This window comes from Vigna umbellata, chromosome 6 (assembly GCF_029865625.1).
Source record: "Vigna umbellata cultivar VRB3 chromosome 6, Vumbellata_1.0, whole genome shotgun sequence".
NCBI classification, from domain to species: Eukaryota; Viridiplantae; Streptophyta; class Magnoliopsida; order Fabales; family Fabaceae; genus Vigna; species Vigna umbellata.
The window spans coordinates 19,249,884-19,264,961 of NC_142170.1; the positions used below are offsets into that span (position 1 = coordinate 19,249,884).

Below are 15,078 nucleotides of genomic sequence, written 5' to 3' on the forward strand. Positions count from 1 at the left end.
ATAACACCGTCACGCGAAGAGAAGAGAAGGGAGGAGGGGCCTGGATCTGGTGGCAGAAGCGAACCCCTCCCTGGGTGGCCGGATCGTGTGCAGCAGTGGTTGGTCTGGTTCGCGGCTTATTGGTGCGTGTGCGGCGGCGGCTGGAAGCAGTGACGCGATAGACAGAAGGCGAGCATCTCGGCCTCGCGCACGAAGAAGAGGTGGCAGCAGCGGCGGCCATGGCCGGGCAACGTTTTGGCCTGTAGATAGCGGCGGCTGGATGCGTGAGTTGGAGAACGAGGCAAGGCTCGTTGGGAGAGAAGCGGTCCGCAGGCTTTCTGGATGTTTGGAATGGAGAGAAGGGAATAGAACCCCTAAGGGATTCTGATTAGGTTTGAAAGAGGCTTTGAACCCTGAAACAAAAAAAGAGAACCTTTTCTGCACCCTTTGTTTCATGATTTGCACCCCTTTAATTTGGGCTTAAGCCTGCCAACAAAATAAGAAAAAAGAGATAAAAAAAAATAGAGAACCGGGCCTGACCACCAAATATTCAATGGCACTCTTTACACCCGTGGCAAATCCAAAGCTGAAGCAAAAAGTATTGGGCCTAAACAAAAGAGCCTCAATTTCACTCAACACCTCTGATTTCCGCCTTTGCACTCTTATTCTTCTCGGTTTGTTTTCCCTCGCTTTATTTTTAAGCTTTTATTTCTCTATTTTTATTATTTGTTTGATTGTTAGTTTTCTTTTACTGTATGTAGCCCTTTGTGTGATAACTACACTCTTGTATATTGTATCTTATATTTTGTCGGGTTTGTTAATAAAAAATATAAAAAATATATACATAAAATAAACAAAACAAAGCCGTGTGAGTGCTCGTACGATCGTACGCATCAGCCTAGTGTTCATTACGCAAAACAATAAAAAACCAAAGAAAAAGCCGTGTGAGTGCTCGTGCGATCATACGCATCAGCCTAGTGCTCATTACGCAAAAATTTAAATATTATACAAAAAATACAAAATAAAAAAATATAAAATCTTCAAAAAACCAAAAACATCAACATTTTCAAACAACAAACAGTCTTGCTAGCTAGAACTATGTGATCCTTCATTCTCCATCAAAAGTGGAGATACGTAGGAGCAAGGCCAGTCCTTGTCAGGTTCACTTTCCCAAAAATCCAAAATCATTTTACAAACAAAATTCTCAAACAATTTCCAAACAAATTTTCTAAACAATTTTCAAACAAATTTTCAAGCAGTTTTCTAAAAGAACTACGTAACCCTGATTTCTCATTCTAAATGAGAATACGTAGGAGCAAGGTCAATCCTTGTCGGGCACAAAAAACTAAAAAATATATTTTGTTTATTTAGAAGTTTTATTTTAGGGGATAGTTAAACATTTTGAAAACCACATCATATTCGCATATTTAGTTAAAGGTACTGCCTTAGGGCAGGCGTTGTAGGGTGCTAACACCTTCCCTACACGTAACCGACTCCCGAACTTAGAATCTCATTTTCGCAGACCATGCCTTATCATTTTATGGTTTTTCCGTAGTTTTCCAGAATAAACTATGGTGGCGACTCCAAAATCTCTTTTTTTCAAAACCGCGTTTTTATTTTTCGGATCGTCGTCCTGTCGCGATTCCGGTTGCGACAACTACCATTACCAAATTTTAACACATTCATACTCATATTCATGATCATAATCAAGAAAGGATTAGCTCCCCTACCTCTTCTCCTTGCAAGAAATGCTTCACTCTTGATACCTCTAGACCACCACCTTTGCTTGTTTTCACTTTCAATTTCAAAGAAAATTCTAACTTAAATCTCTCTTCTTCAAAGAGAGCAATTCCTCTCCTCCTTGCTAGACCAAGTCAGTCTCCACACTTAGAACACTTAGGATTTTCGTTCACCTCCCACCAAGGACCTCTCTACTCTCCCCCAAAACTCCAAATCTGATTTGGAATTAAAAGAAGATGCCTTAGACAACTAAGGACCTATGCACTTGGTACTTAGCAATAATAAACAACCAATGAACCATCCTAAACCATTTTTTTCAGCCCTAAAACATGGTAGGAAAGTCTCCAAAGGTTCCAAAATGTTCTCCTAGTGCAGAACACAACCTACCCACTCCAAAAAAATTGCAACTTGTAAAAATGTACCTAAAATTAAGGTTGGACGCTAGCCCCTGGACAGCAACACTGTCACGTTTCCCCCAGCTCAGTTAGACCCCTTCCCGAAGTCCAAAATATGCGTATGAGTAGTCAAATTGAAGCTCTTTGAGTCTAGTTTCCAATGAAACAAGAATCAACTCAATTGGAGTTCGGTAGAGAGAGTAATAAGCAAAACAGTCATCATAGGTCAAAACTGAACATACCTGAGCGTGATTAACGTTTCCGAGTTTTAATAATTTTACTGCAGCTAGCCCGGTAGTCCAAAAATTTATATTTATATGTCCAATTAAAGATATTTGAGTCTAGTTTCCAATAAAACAAGAATCAACTCAATTGATATTTTCTACAAAAAGTTATGATTAAAATAGTAAACCATGTCAAACCTGACAGCATTCCATTTTACATTATAACTTGAACTTTTTACAACTTGGTAAATTCTTGAGGTTCTAGGGTCTTACGAGAAACAAAATGAGGCAGTGAAAACCCTTCGATGGGAGCACTTCGAGCGTTTTCTATTCAATCCGAAAGAGCCTCAATAGTGGCAAAGCCGAAAGCTCGTAGGCACTGCAAGCAAGCCTTTTAAACAATAAAATTGGGTTAGACTTAGATCTGCTTAAAGGAAAAACTCAGTTTTTTTTCGTCATGTTTTAGAGAGGCGTTTTAACTTATGCAAATAGGAAAAATAAAATACACAGATATCCCCAAAAGTTTACCTTTTTCTTTTTTTACAAATAAGGACTTTAAATTTTAATTAATTAATGCTGAACGAAAGCTTATCACATTTGTAAATGTATACCTGGAACTTTAATTTTAGTCCAAGATCCTTAAAGATTATCATTTTTATAAAGGCTTAATTACCTACTTAGTCCCCATGTTCGGAGGTAATTTGCTGTTTAGTACCCGGTTTTAAAAATGTAGGCATTTGATACCTATGTTTTGAAATTTGTATCAATTGAATCCTACCCACTTAACGCCGTTATAAATCTAACGTTTTTCTGACTGTGTATGTGATTTGTGGACGAGCGTTTGTGGACGAGCGACGAGGACGCTCGTCCAGCGAAGAGGACGCTCGTCCAGCGAGGCAGAAGAGGACGCTCGTCCAGCGAAGCGAACGCCCAGTCAGGCAGAAGAGGACGCTCGTCCAACGAAGCGAACGCCCAGTCAGGCAGAAGAGGACGCTCGTCCAACGAAGCGAACGCTCGTCCATAACCGCTCGTCCACAAATCACATACACAGTCAGAAAAAACGTTAGATTTATAACGGCGTTAAGTGGGTAGGATTCAATTGATACAAATTTCAAAACATAGGTATCAAATGCCTACATTTTTAAAACCGGGTACTAAACAGCAAATTACCTCTGAACATGGGGACTAAGTAGGTAATTAAACCTTTTTATAAATAAGTAATTTAAAGTTTTTTTTTTATTTCAATTCATTCTAAAAACGTAACAATATTTATAAACAGTTTTTTTGAAAAAGTTTGAATTAAATTTCTTATATCAAATGTCAATTTTTTTTCAATTTTGTTATTCTTCTTACTATGACTCGTTTTTTATGTATTAAAATACAATAAAAAAATAAGAATTTAGAAATAAAGAAAATAACAATCAAATGACCCATTTGCTTTTTAAGATATTTTATTTGACAAGACGTTTAAATTGTTTATGTAAAACTATTTTACTTTAACATAATTTGTTGATTGTATTATAATGGTATCTTTCACAATTTCAGTTTATAATTTTAAAGAATAAGATTAAGAATCTGCATGTCCTAAACCAACAGAAGTATTAGAACCATTTAAATTTTATTAAAAAATCTTGAATTTTTTTTAATTCAGATAAGTAACTATTAATTCAGATAAGTATTTAAATTTTTTGGTTTATATTCACGCTTTAGCCCTATAAGAGCAATTGTAATTTTATATTATCAATTATTTTCTTAATTTTAATACCACTCCGTAACGAGATTCATGCCTATGCACTAACATAGAAGCGGTGAACTAATTTCATACGGAAAAATAAGTAACGCATAAAAGGTTTACGTTGCAAAGTTACGTTAGAATGATGTCTTGAACAATGATTGAGTAAAACCGTCATGGGTTTGTGGTGGTCAAAGAATGATTGAATAAGGGTAAGATGGAATTTATAGTTTTATAACGGTGCAGGAAAAAAAAAAGGTGTTGGAAGCAGCAGTCAATCCCATACCATACCAATAACGTGTAATCTATGGGATCTAAAATTCCATATTTCTTGGGGGATAGCATCCAATATTCACTCCCAGTGACTATGAACTATGAATCCTGCAAGTTGGCCTTAGCCTGTTGTAGCTTCAACAATTTGGCCACCAATCTCATTTAGACAGAAGCACACAACAATATTTTGTAATTGCTAAGTTAGTAAGGAAATTCTAGTTTGATGATGAACTGCTGACACGGTGGTTTGGCTGCACCATTGGATAGATGTAAAAGGATTCAATAACGGTAACGATGCACAGTAAATCTTGGTGGCATAACTAAATTCTGTAATACTCAAGACTTCCAAAAGATCAGCAAAAGATCAGAAATTCAGACTTCAAAACTTCAATATACAACCACTTTCATCATAGAATCTTAAGAAGTAATAATTAGATCGGGAAAAGTATAACTGTTCAAATTCTTAGAAAGTCCTCTGACTCAAAACCATCATGTCTCGCAAAGAGCAAGTTATTGCTTCCTTCCTCTTCCTTTCTTGCTTGGTTGAGCATCCATTTGCTCTTTTCCAGTGACTTCTGATAGATCAACTGCAGAATTACAAGTGATGGAGAATGTAGAAAGAAATCTCAGCACCAGACAAGAAAAACACAATCAATGTAAACCATAAAGGAATATTGCACTGAGTGGTTTCGTATTCTCAAAAGAATCTGTCTTTGACCAGTTTTATAGATAACACGAATGTTGCACAGAAGTCTTTTTAGTTAAAGCATCATCACATTAACAGCTTAGAGTAAGACATACCATCAGGACCACGGGCCATCAAAGCAAAGAACATATTGTTCAGTTTTTCCATCTTCTTAGCCTCCTGTGCTTGGTCTGTCTTGTACTTTAGACACTGTAAAAAGTACAACAATTGACAATTAGAAATTAAGATTACGAGGCTAATAATGTAAGAGGCAGTCAATCATAAAACAATGGAAAATGATGCTAATTGCTAGGAATATAATTATTACAAATCATTGAATAACAGATTTTGTTCTGCTAATTAAAATGAGAGCTCATACGCGGCTAAATTAAATTTTCACCACCAACAATCATGAGAATTTTATTAGTATATTATTTTCTTTGTCAGAATAATTATAATGTTAGAGTCATTATTAAGTCTAAGAAGGGAGTAGTGTGTTGGGAGCTGCTTCCTGTTGTACCTAGTTATGTCCCTAGGTATCTAGTAAACTTTTTTGATCTTTCATCTTCCCATTATATCAGATTTCTATCATTATAAATAGAAGATGATTAGAGGGGTCTTTCAAGCCCTCAAAAATATATTTCCTCTCTGTTTTAATCTTAAGCTTCTTTTATGCATATTATATTCTTCTTTAGAGAATCTGATAGAATAATTTTATTGGCAGAGTTATATACCACCCGAATTAAAAGGGCAACCCAACTGAAACATTAATGGGTAACTTCACGTGTATTGCCGTAGTTAAAGAAGTATGGAGTTACTTAAGATTAAAAACAGAGAAAACACTTTTGGAGGGCTTAAAGGACCCTCTTATGGTCTTCTATTTATAACAATAAAGAGCTGATACACTAGGGAGATGAAAAAATCAAAGGACTGTACTTGACTGCTAGGAACAGAACTAGGTATAGTTGGAAGAGACTTCCCAACACACTACTCCCTACTTTAGACTTAGTGATTACACTAGCATACACAGATTTAATTATTATTCCAACAAAATTGATATTATATAATCAACATAATCTAGATTATATATGTATTATTAGGAATGTTTTTATTTATTTCCATATCACATATTTATTTTCAGAGGATATCAAATTTCATCTATTCATTGCATTCATTCCTTTTTCTAGATAGATATAATTGAAACACCCACGTTGCTTCATAAACACGGTCTCAGCTCAATGTTTCTTTCTTTTCTAAAGTTTATCATAAGATCTTGTTTTTCGGAAATGTGTCCGGTAGACCCATTTGTCTTTGAAGGATTTTTATTTTTTTGCAAACCTTTCACAGGTTCCCTTTCACTATTTAGGCACAGCTTCCAATGAGTTTTTGACAACCACCACTCTTTCCAGCAAATATAGGGTTGTGATCGCATCGTGCCAATTCATCCACAAACATCATCCAAAATGCAAACCATGTTATGTCATCGCATTGGACATACAATTGATAGGTATTTGAAGCTAAATGGGAAAACCCTTCAATCACACAATATTGCCCAACCATATATTGTTAAGTCACCTGTTGCTCCTACCTTATTGGTTGATTTATCTACACCAATGTTTAAACACTTTATGGTATGCAACATGCCAATCCTCCAGTAACACTGCTTTGGTGGCACACACCGTAATTCATTCACTGGTCTCTCTCAATCTCCCTCCCTTGGTCCTTGGGTCATTGACTCCAGTGCAATTGATCATGTATCTAGTAATCCTTCTCTTTTCTCTTCCTTTACTACCGTTGTCAATTTTCCTTTTATAACTGCAATTAATGGTTCACAAACACAAGCTTGTAGCATAAGTACTACATAACCCTTCTCATACCTTACAGTTGACTTTGTTGTTTTTATACCCGTAATTGATCTCCTAATTTACTTTCTATTACCCATTTAACCAATTCCCATGATATTATCCTGAACTTTATTAAAAATAATGTTACCTTGGAGGATCGGATATCAAACCAGACAATTGATGCTAGATTTGAGTCACATGGCTTTTACTACCTCTCTCCATCACCACGGCTATGTGCTTCGGTGATCTATCAATGATGATTCATTAAAAATTAAGACATCCCAGGTTGACAAAATTGCAAAAGGCAATGTCTGTCTTCTTTGAAATGTGAATCATAATTAAGTAAACATGTTCCTCGATCTTTTCTTGACTGTCTTAATAAACAAGTTGTCTCTTTTTCCTTTAATTCACTCTGATATTTGGCATCCTTCCCATACTATTACCCCTTTTTATTTTAAATATTGTTGCCTTTATTGATGGTTATTCTACATGTACTTGGATTTTATGGTTATTCTAGATATATCTAGACATGATTATTGAATGATCGAAAGTGTTTTCTATGTTTCAAACTTATATTTATGAAATCAAAAACACAATATTATATATGCATAACTTTTTTTCGTGGTGGCAATGCTCATGTGAATATTTGTCGAGCCAATTTCAATAAGTTATCAAATAATATCATTCACCAGACTTCGTGTAATCATAATCCTCAACAAAAAGGAGAAGCCAAAAACAAAAACATATATTTTATTCATACTATTTGGGTACTTCTCATAGTCATCTTCACCAATTTTGGGGACATGTTATCCTTAGAACATGCTATCTCATTAATTGGATGTCATCATCTTTCCTTAAGAATTGGGTAGCCCGCTGTGTCCTTTTTTCCTTGTTGCCCTCTGTACAATCTTTATTGTACAAAACATCACACTTGGTTGAGATAAATTTTTCCTTGGTTATTTAAATGTGTCTTCATGGGATATAATCCTTGTCAAAAATGGTATCGACTTTTCTCTTCTGATCTTCATAGGTATAGTGGAGGACATGCCTAATCCTTCCCCATCAACCTTTCCTGCACTAGATCCGGTCTCCTCTAAAAATGATCGGCCTATTTTTGTTCAGAAGGTATACATTCTATCATTAACCCTCGTCCGCACCATACAAACCTTAGTTATCATCAACTTTCCACCATACACTATGCTTGTATATCCACATTATCTTCTATTAATTTTCCTAAGTCACACGGTGAAACTCTATCCCATCCAGAGTGGAGACAACCAATGATTGAGGGAGAAGTGTGCATTTCAAAGTAGTGGTACTTAGGTGTTGGTTCCTCTTCCAGCTAGAAAATCAATTGTTTGGTGATAATGGTTGTATACTCTTAAAACAAGACAAGATGGAACCATTGGTCGCTATAAAATTGGACTGGTTGCCAAAAGCTACACACAAATCTATGGCCAAGATTATATTGACACCTCCCCTCCTATTACTAAAATGACATCTATTTGACTTCTCTTTTCCATTACAGCCATTCACCATTAGACAATTTCAGCTTGACGTCAAAAATGCCTTTATTGTGTAAAAAACGTGGAATTTGAGAGCTTTTAAGTTTGTGTGGATCCTTTTTGAGAGCCAACTTTTGGAACCGTGTTAAGTTTCTTTTTCATTTTGGGCTCTTGTAAACCTAAGCCCATAAAACCCACTAGCAACAGAGAAAAACACCTTCATTGACCTGACATCACCACATCCTTTTCAAACTCTATTGCAACATGTGTCATCTCGTACCAGGCCCCCAAAATGCATTGCATGAACCACTGCAACCAGAGCTCTTTATTGTGTGCTTGAGGTTGCAGACTCTCTGTTTGGTTTCTCTACTTCTGCTGCTCGGCTTGGTTGGTCCATTGATTCTCTACTGTGGAAGAAATAAGGATCTCTAGAGCAATTATGATTTCAATTTGGATGATCTATTTTAGAGGTCTAGTCTAAGAGTTCAAATGTTGTGTTTTGCTACTTGGCACTACTAGAGTCATTTTTATGCTGCTTTGTTATTTATGACTTGTGAAATGAGCTTTGTGTGGGGTTTAGCCACTGACTTTCATATGCTTATTAGTATGTGATTATAAATTTAACCTTAATTAAATGTTACATGGGTTTTTCTCTCTTATATTACATGCATTTGTACGAATTTTATATATCTTATAGAACCTTATGCATCATGTTGTGGTTCCATGGTTTACGATTTTGTATCCCCTTTCCAAGTCTCAATACAATCCCAAGTTGAATTCCTTGGTGTATTGCTAACATTTCTCTAAAATTATCTAAATTATATAATGCCAGAGGAGAACGGAACATTCAACAAAACATTAACTTAATGTCCAATTAGGCCATTGATCAGCCTTAAACTCATATTTCATTCCAAATTATTTGGAAACACAGTCAGGCAATGTTCATGACATTGATGCTCGCCAAAAAACAAAAGAACTAATTTAGACTTTAAGCAAAACAGAATGAGGTGTTTATAGTCCTAGAAGAAGAGTAGTCCATTTATCCTCTATCCAAACCAAATACCTTATAAAGTGAGATACTAATATAATCAGATAGTAAATAATCACTAGATTACAAACCTCAATTTTCAAATCACATCAACAACAAAATAAATAGTAGAGTAAATTGCACTAACCACCTCTTAAAAATACAAAAAACATTCCTGAATTTTTCCATCCCTGCACACCTCCCTTAATTGTTTAAAAAACATTATACTAACATTCTTTATGCATTACAGTAACCACCCTAATTGTTTGAAAGCATTACACCGTCTACCCCTATAAGGTAGATGTTAATAAGCAGAAGGTGCTTGTGTAATTTCACATAACCTTACGACTGATTAGTGTAATTTATTCTACAAGCACCTCCACCTTTTTAACATTTACAGTAACTTTAGAAGGAGAACAGAACACAAAACAAGAGGAAAGAGAGGATCCAGTAGGTTAGAGTAGAGAGGGAGAATTACAAGGGAAAAGAGGAACAAACAAAGGCAGAGAGAGGGATCATGTATTAGGAAAGGGTCGTGCAGCAATTAGGGTATTTTGATCAAAATGGGTGATACGACCTTGGAGTAACAATCCAAAGTAATTCACCCATGGAACCAATTCAGCATGGCACACAACTCATTAGGGAGCAAAGAAAATAATTGGATCATGCCATTCATTAAGTTGGCAGCAAAAATAGACAACCATGAACTGCAAGATTGCCAAACTCTCTAGTTAACTAATAAACTGTTATGTAATTTTGGATGGAGGAAACAAGTTAACTCTATCTCTCAGCAGATAAACTTGGCTGAACACTTTAAACCCATTAACACATTTTGTATAGAAGAATCAAATTATGATTTCATGTTAATCCACATTTACAATCTCAAACATGCACAAAAGACTGGCATTTAAAAATTAAAATACATTGAATATATATTTGTTTTGTTCTAGAAAAACAAACTGATACCTGCCGGTTATCAGTGACCCTAAGTACCAACTTGCCATCACAATGCCTGTACTTCATGACATACCGTGTCTGCTCCAAATACAATTGAAGAAATTTCATTTTCAGTACGTTTTAATAGAACAAGAAGGACAAGTTGGATAACTTGGACAATCAAGAAACTGAATTATAAAAAATCAATTGAGTATTGCCCAAGTGAATATGAAAACAGAGCAAATATTCCAATTAAAGGCTTTTATAACAGTAAAATAAAACAAAAGTCTGAATGAAGTTTGTCAGGGTTATGTTACTTTAAGAAACGAGAAAACGTTGAAGGTATAGAATTACAGAGTCAGGATCAGCACGAAACAATTGAATGGATTGCTCCACAAATTTGTCCCACTCAGTTATGTAAACCATCGCACCAGACAGATACTTCGAAACAATTTTCTGCCAATTGTCAAGCTCTGGTCAACTAAGTTCACCTGCATATCAATGAGAAAAAAATGAAAATATAAAAAACCGGTGTCACTAAATTGATAACAAAGTGTACATATGATGAAAAATTAGGATCTATAGTCAGCAATTAAATTTCATTATGTCAACAAAACTAAAAAAACAACAAATTCAAATGCATAGTCTCACACCTCCCGAAATTTCACACAAATATTATCAACCGAATGAACCAATCCACATTCTCTGGTAAAAATAGAAACTCATGTTTATAATGAAATAAAAAACTTGTCAGAAAAAACAAATTAGATTTATATTGAAGATATCTCATTCTTATCGATCCTTGATTTGTCTACAACCCTACTTTCTTAGTAAATTATGCAAAGAACAATGCAAGTTACCCTATTAAAAGAGAGGAACATGACAAGAGAAGCCATTCAAGAAGTACCAAGTTCCTTCAGGGATCCAAAACCCACCAATGCCACATTGCATGCCATTTAAGCCTACACTTTGAAAACACACACACACTCACAAGTGACTAGCTAAAAATACAAAACCCACTGTTAAATTGATTTTTGTCACCTGAAATCAGAACAAACTAAGTTTTTCCACTAATGTAGGGGTCAACCTAGGTATCAATCCAAGGACTCAGTACAATTAAAGTTAACTCTTGTATTTTATTTATTTACTACCTATTAACTAATGCAAGGTGGGGAAATAAAAATGAAAGAATGAAATTTATAAAGGAAAAGAGAATTTAAAATCTGTAAACTGTTTAAAAGAAAAAAATGAAATTAATCAAAAGAGAAAATGTCAAAACTAAACTATTCTAAATGAACAACATCCTATATGAAAAGCTATTTAACTGTCACTCATTAAATTGGATCTATTACTATTTACACACAACTGAAACAAAACTTAAGACTGTGTATCATGATCAAAGAATAAAATCTGAAATTGAAAATACAGAAAAATCTAAACTAAAACTATTTTAATTTCCAATCCACAGTAACATAAAAAAATGAAATTAACATGGAAAAGAATTTCTAATCTATGAGAAAGAGTTCCAATTTAAAAAAAATAGAAAACAAGTAACTAGACCTACAGGTTGCAGATAGAATGCTCAAACTAAAATGAAGAACAATTTAACAAGTAACACCTAACTAAGGAGCAGAACAAACTCATTGGTTAAAACCATGAATCAGAAACCTAAAAGCAAAGATTAGTGCAGAATAGTATTCACTTGCAACTCAGGAAGACATCCTGTAAAATCATACCCTCTTGTATACTCTCTGTACCAAACCATAGCAATTGTGAGTCTGATGCAAGCTTTTATTCAATATCAAATGCACAGTCTAGTCTAAATGCACTTAAAACATACAATCTAATTCTAAAAACCTATAAATTTTCAATGAAAACAAACTGCCAGAAACAACTTATCGTGAACAGCAAATGAAATCAAGTAATAAAACCTAAACTATTATCAACCAATCAAAAGAATCCATAAAAGGAATCAGAATTGCATTAAACATTAAACATTGAAGATAAAAGTACATGATACCAGAAATCACCGAAAATCACGGCCTGTCACCCTCGCAACTCAGTGAAATCTAGAATCGAAGAAAAGCGCGATAAACCATGAAAGCGATAAACCTATAACGCAGTGTCTGTCACCCGCCGCTCTCTACTCTATGAAACTAAAGAATTGTCTCTCGCTCTCACTCTCGTGATCTCCAAGTCTCGTGAGTGAAGTCTGTCACCCTTCACACACTCGTTCGTGGAGTCTGTCACCCTCCGCGATTCACTCCCTAGAGCTAAGAATGGCGCCTGTCACCCACCACCCGTGTCTATTTACATAAAGAAAACCCCGGGTCTAAAGAAAAGAGAAAATGAAAAAAAGGAAAAGAGGAAACTTGCTTGTGATGCTTTATTCTTCTCTTCATCATCGGACGGCTACCGTTTATCTGTTTCCTTGCTTTGCTCTGACCGTCGAACCTATCGGCAGCTCCGGTCAGCTCTTCTTCTCCACCGGTCAGTGACGTTTGAAGCACTGGCTAAATGGCTTGAACATTGGGAGCTTTCCTCTCTCACCTTTAGCTTTGCCCTAGCTTTGGGTTCTTTCTTCAAATGAATTGCCAGCAGCGCCAATTCAGTGCATTCCAGCAGCGGTGCAGAAAGCTTCCTCGCGGCCCAGCTTAAGACGGCCCAATTCAGTGGCATCAGCACCAACTTCAAGCGTGGCAACAGTGGCCCAAGTGTTAATCAGCTTCAATTCAAACAGCCCAAAGAGTCCAGGAGCACCACTGCACAAAGAGTATTAATCCAAAATTAAAGAAAAAAGAGAAAATCAAATAAAAAAAAGAATTTTTATCAAAAGATTTTCTAAAAACAATTTTAATTTTCTAATTATTTAAAAATTCTACAAAATACACCTAAAAACATATTTTTAACTAAAATTATACAAAACTAAAGAATTTAAAGAAAAACCTAAATCTAGCCTAATTCTAAACAAGTAAAGACTAAAATAGACTAACATAGACTCCTAAACACCTAAAAGAATGCAAATTTAAGGAGTTATCACCCACTTAATGACATACCGTGTCTGCTCCAAATACAATTGAAGAAGAAATTTCATTTTCAGTACGTTTTAATAGAACAAGAAGGACAAGTTGGATAACTTGGACAATCAAGAAACTAAATTATAAAAAATCAATTGAGTATTGCACAACTGAATATGAAAACAGAGCAAATATACCCATTAAAGGCTTTTATAACAGTAAAATAAAACAAAAGTCTGAATGAAGTTTGTCAGGCTTCTGTTACTTTAAGAAACGAGAAAACGTTGAAGGTATAGAATTACAGAATCAGGATCAACACGGAACAACTGAATGGATTGCTCCACGAATTTGTCCCACTCAGTAATGTAAACCATCGCACCAGACAGAGACTTCGAAACAATTTTCTGCCAATTGTCAAGCTGTGGTCAACTAAGTTTACCTGCGTGTCAATGAGAAAAAAATGAAAATATAAAAAACCAGTGTCACTAAATTGATAACAAAGTGTACATATGATGAAAAATTAGGATCTATAGTGAGCAATTAAATTTCTTTATCAACAAAACTAAAAAAACAACAAATTCAAATGCATAGTCTCACACCTCCCAAAATTTCACACGAATATTATCAACCGAATGAACCAATCCACATTCTCCGACAAAAAGAAACTCACGTTTATAATAAAATAAAAAACTTGTCAAAAAAAACAAATTAGATTTATATTGAAGGAATATCTCATTCTTATCAATCTTTGATTTGTCTACAACCCTACTTTCTTAGTAAATTATGCAAACAACAATGCAAGTTACCCTATTAAAAGAGAGGAACATCACAAGAGAAGTCATTCAAGAAGTACCAGGTTCGTTGCTTTACTCTGACCGTCGATCCTATCCACGTGGCAGCTCCGGTCAGCTCTTCTTCTCCACCGGTCAGTGACGTTTGGAGCACTGGGTAAATGGCTTGAACATTGGGAGCTTTCCTCTCTCACCTTTAGCATTGCCCTAGCTTTGGGTTCTTTCTTCAAATGAAAACGAGGGGAAGAGACCCATAAGGCAGCTGCTGCTTGTGCGCACCGTTTCACTAAAGTTGCAGACCCAACTTGTGCAATCAACCCAGTCTATGACAGCAGTGCCAATTCAGTGCATTCCAGCAGCGGTGCAGAAAGCTTCCTCGCGGCCCAGCTTAAGACGGCCCAATTCAGTGGCATCAGCACCAACTTCAAGCGTGGCAGCAGTGGCCCAAATGTTAATCAGCTTCAATTCAAACAGCCCAAAGAGTCCAGGAGCACCACTGCACAAAGAGTATTAATCCAAAATTAAAGAAAGAAAAGAAAATCAAATAAAAGAAAAGAATATTTATCAAAAGATTTTCTAAAAAAAATATTAATTTCCTAATTATTTAAAAATTCTACAAAATACACCTAAAAACCTATTTTTAACTAAAATTATACAAAACTAAAGAATTTAAAGAAAAACCTAAATCTAGCCTAATTCTAAATAAGTAAAGACTAAAATAGACTAACATAGACTCCTAAACACCTAAAAGAATGCAAATTTAAGGAGTTATCACCCACTTAATTGCATAAAGTAAATATTCACAAAGTGGGGACCTACCACTATCAATAACAGCATGTCATGAAATCCTTCTAACATGACTCTCATTCATTCAACAACGACGTGGCAATAACAATTTAAGAATCAATCGAAATCAAATGATCCATGAAA

General features: G+C 35.3%; 1 protein-coding gene across 4 annotated transcripts; it reads right to left on the bottom strand.

Moving 5' to 3' along the window:
* Positions 1 to 4,277: 4,277 nt before the first annotated feature.
* LOC148196902 (signal recognition particle 9 kDa protein-like) lies at positions 4,278 to 14,442 on the bottom strand. Of its 4 annotated transcripts, none has more exons than XM_088092259.1 (5): positions 14,211 to 14,442; positions 10,695 to 10,831; positions 10,371 to 10,439; positions 5,145 to 5,238; positions 4,278 to 4,930 (listed from the first exon to the last, which is right to left on the bottom strand). In XM_088092259.1, the coding sequence occupies exons 2-5, from the start codon at positions 10,764 to 10,766 to the stop codon at positions 4,854 to 4,856; spliced, it is 312 nt and encodes a 103-aa protein (XP_087948385.1). In that variant the 5' UTR covers positions 10,767 to 10,831; positions 14,211 to 14,442; the 3' UTR covers positions 4,278 to 4,853. The 4 variants fall into 4 exon arrangements, with proteins under 4 accessions (XP_087948385.1, XP_087948383.1, XP_087948384.1 ...); XM_088092257.1 differs by lacking the exon at positions 14,211 to 14,442 and adding an exon at positions 12,717 to 12,872; XM_088092258.1 differs by lacking the exon at positions 14,211 to 14,442 and adding an exon at positions 12,354 to 12,658.
* Between the last annotated feature and the right edge of the window lie 636 nt (positions 14,443 to 15,078).